This window comes from Branchiostoma floridae, chromosome 8, assembly GCF_000003815.2.
Source record: "Branchiostoma floridae strain S238N-H82 chromosome 8, Bfl_VNyyK, whole genome shotgun sequence".
In the NCBI taxonomy this organism is placed as follows: domain Eukaryota; kingdom Metazoa; phylum Chordata; class Leptocardii; order Amphioxiformes; family Branchiostomatidae; genus Branchiostoma; species Branchiostoma floridae.
Window position 1 is genome coordinate 18225320 of NC_049986.1, and position 3626 is coordinate 18228945.

The following is a 3626-nucleotide window of genomic DNA, read 5'->3' on the forward strand; positions in this document are numbered from 1 at the left end:
TTAAAATTCTAAGTTTACTATTTATGCAGAGGTCGATTAAATTTTTGCCAAAAGGAGTAGGATTGCCTGTGTCCATATTATTGCGTGGGAACGGATGATCTTGGTTATAATCATCTGGCAGATTATGACTGTCAATAAGGCCATCGTCTGGAATGTAATCTTTCAGATCACCCACACGTGCGTTTAGGTCCCCCCCTACTATTACCTCGCCGTAGTTTTGGTAGTACGCTATTTCGTTTTCGAGAACGTCAAATATATCGTATGTTCTATTGGAATGAATTGTGGATCTGTTTGGGCTGATATAAACGGATGCTAGGTAAATATCATCGTCCATGTTTAACAGTTCTTTGCTTACTTTTACCCAAAGAATGTCCTCAGATTTGCTATCTAATTTTGTAACGTAGTTTTTGTATTGCTTTTTAAACAAGAAAATAATACCGCCGGAGCTACGTTTGGCTTTCTTAGTTTTGGTTCTAGAGCTACTAAAACATAAAAAGTTGGGAAAATGTTTCTCACCTGCGTGCCAGGTCTCGAGGAGGGAAAAGAAATCAAACCCTTCTATTTGGCTTATAAAATCACTGTCTTCTACTTTTCTACCTAGTCCATGTACATTCCAAAAGCCAAAGGATATTCCGTGGCTTTTGGAAAGAGTTCTACAGATCTTGTTTCTCTCGCTGTGTGTATGACACATCAGTTAGAACCTTGAGGTCTTCCGCTGGGTCTGGAGAATGTTCCGTGTGGTCCGCTGTTGTAGGGCGGTGGTGTTCCGTAGGGTCCGCTGTTGAAGGGCGGTGGTGTTCCGTAGGGTCCGCTGTTGTAGTGCGGTGGGACTCCATATGGTCCGTTGTAGGGTGGTGGTCCGTTGTTGTAGCGTGGTGGTGGTGGGGGACGGGCCCACATAGGGTAGGTGGGGTTGCCACCAAACTAATTACCACTACACACCTGGGGGCTGACTGTGGCACGTGAGTGACAGAACGATGATCATAACAGCTTACTCACAACTACTTTCACCGCTCTTACACTACTGTACTTCAGCGTTCGCGCTCTCACCCAGTGACGATGGAAATGGACGTTCGGTACTTCAGCGTGTGGGACTACGTGGTGTTCTCCGTGATGCTGTGCGTGTCGGCGGGGATCGGGCTGTACTACGCATGCACGGGAGGCAAGCAGAGCACGCAGAAGGAGTTCCTCATGGCAGATAAGGTCAGTCACCTGAAACGTACAGATCCCTATAATTTCTCCAAGCAGATTCGACTGCAGCATAAGATAGTATCCAAAGGAGTGAAGCTGGCCTAGGAGCGTTACGCTACCGGTGCCCCCTTGACTCCCTTTGGCCGGCTATACTCCTTGGCCAACTTTGATACTATCTTATGCCTGTACCTAGCCCGATAGGACATGAATGTGGAATAAAGGTTATGGCACCGCACTGGGCAGGATCTGCTTGGAGACTACAGGGCCCCACGGCTTAGGTCCCAATCCCAACCCGGTGCCCGGCCGGGTAGTTTTCGGAAATGAAAAAAAAATGACATAACAAGCAACAAAACACACATAAGGTAAACAAAATTAGTCATGAGCATCATTTGTATACATTCATTGGAGAACACTTATTTTTCGTTTCGGCCCCGACTAATAAAACGTCAAAAAACAGCCGGGGCCTAACCTCTACTTGGAGAGTACTTCGAAAGGAGAAGAGCTATTCTTCAAGCAGAAGTTACGGTCGGGAGGCTACTACTACATGTAATAGCAGTCTCCGCGCCTTCTGTGAACACTGCTAGCCCCTCAACTGTGGTCTCCTTCCCCTTCCCATGTTCATTTTTCCCTGCTACTACAAAAGCAAGCAAGTTTCCCATGTAAATGTGCCACTACCACGCACACCATAAGTCTTAACAAACACACACACAAACAAACACACAAACAAACAAACAAACAAACGAACAAACGAATATGTTGTGATATAGTTCCAAGCCAAACGAACAGATTTTAAAAGTAGATATAAAGAGTGCCGTTTCTCACATGTTAATTTCCTTTCCTACCAGTCCATGTCAACGCTGCCTGTGGTCATGTCCCTGTTAGCCTCCTTCGTGTCCGCCATCACGGTACTGGGGAGTCCCGCGGAGGTGTACAGAAACGGCACCATGTTCTGGTTCTTCGCGGTGTCAGGGTCCCTCAGCATGGTGCTGGTAGCGAGGCTATTCGTGCCGACCTTCTACAACCTGGGGCTGACAAGCACCTATGAGGTCTGCTCATCTCTGTTACTGTGGATATACAACCATATATATATACTTATCTACTTAGGACAGTTGTCTTGTGTGTATTTTCAAAGTGTTCTCCAATACGTTGCTTTGTTGTAAATTGAAGTTGTGTTACCCTTGACTTAATAATGGAAATATCATGCAAAACTAAAAATATTACCTTTATATTTGTCCTGAATGCAGCTATATGACTTTCCAAAAACTGAAGATGCAGAATACAGTGACTGAAGATGATGATTTTTCCTAATTTCTCGTTGCAAATAATTGATTGCCTTTTATTTTCCCCGTCCAGTACCTCGAAATCCGGTTCTCGAAGCCAGTTCGTTTACTTTGCACCGTCCTCTTTGTGATCAACATGGTAAGCTTAAAACATTTCCTTGACGTACATGCAGACTATAGCAACATATTCTGAGTACTGTTATTAATTGTAAGAATTTATGTTGCTTAGATTGGTTTGAGAATTTTATCTTTCCATGCAGATGAGTATCAAGACAGTATCTTGTTATACCACACGTTTCATCGTTGTTTATCAATATTGTATACCATTACCATACTTTAAGATAAAAATACGTAGGTAGGTTTATACAACAAAAGGACGGCATTTCTATTACATGTATAAGCGTTTATCTTATTTTTTGTTTCCTCTGTAGCTGGTGTACATGGGCCTTGTTCTGTACACGCCCTCTCTGGCGCTTAACGCAGGTGAGTGTAATTATTTCACACGCATACGAACGTACAGTGTCTTCTTAAGACCACAAGCCATAAAATCAGTAACTCGGTCTCCTATCATATAACTTATAATAACAAAGGACGATAGTTCTCTTGAATGTATATTATGTGGCATGTGTGTCTAACTGTACTCTGTATACATGTACTGTAGCATATAAAATGGATCATAATTCGTCGTGATATTTGCTGAAGATTGCCATTATGATATTGACGTCGAACACTGCCTCAAACGAGGGTACATTTCATTCTAGAAAACTACCTTTCTCAATGTCAATAATTTCTTCTTTTTGTCCAATATACAGTGACTGGCCTGACTCTTTGGGGAGCAGTCCTAGGAATGGGATTCGTCTGCACGTTCTACACAGCCCTGGTGAGTGACGTGTATCTTCAATTTCATGATCATGAATGAATGGGTGGATGGATGGATGAACTGGCGGATCGATGGATAAATTGACGAATGAGTGGATGACTGACTGAATGAATGAACAAATATCTGAATAAGCGAATGAATACCAGTATGTAAGGGCTCAAGATCTTATCACTTCTAAGACAGCTTTGATTGTGCGGTCATGATACTAATATTCGTGTAAGATGAAAGAAACAATCAATCGGCAAGTGTTTACTCTCCAAGCAGAGGTTAGGCTC

At 43.1% G+C, this 3626-nt stretch overlaps 1 protein-coding gene across 1 annotated transcript in view; it reads left to right on the forward strand.

Moving 5' to 3' along the window:
* The first annotated feature begins 988 nt into the window (after positions 1–988).
* LOC118421845 (sodium-coupled monocarboxylate transporter 1-like) overlaps positions 989–3626 on the forward strand; it is a 9651-nt gene continuing 7013 nt past the window's right edge. The window contains exons 1-5 of the mRNA XM_035829347.1: positions 989–1203; positions 2037–2237; positions 2545–2610; positions 2903–2954; positions 3284–3351. Coding sequence (XP_035685240.1) covers positions 1060–1203; positions 2037–2237; positions 2545–2610; positions 2903–2954; positions 3284–3351 — 531 coding nt within the window. The 5' untranslated portion in view covers positions 989–1059. The remainder of the gene's footprint in view (positions 1204–2036; positions 2238–2544; positions 2611–2902; positions 2955–3283; positions 3352–3626) is intronic.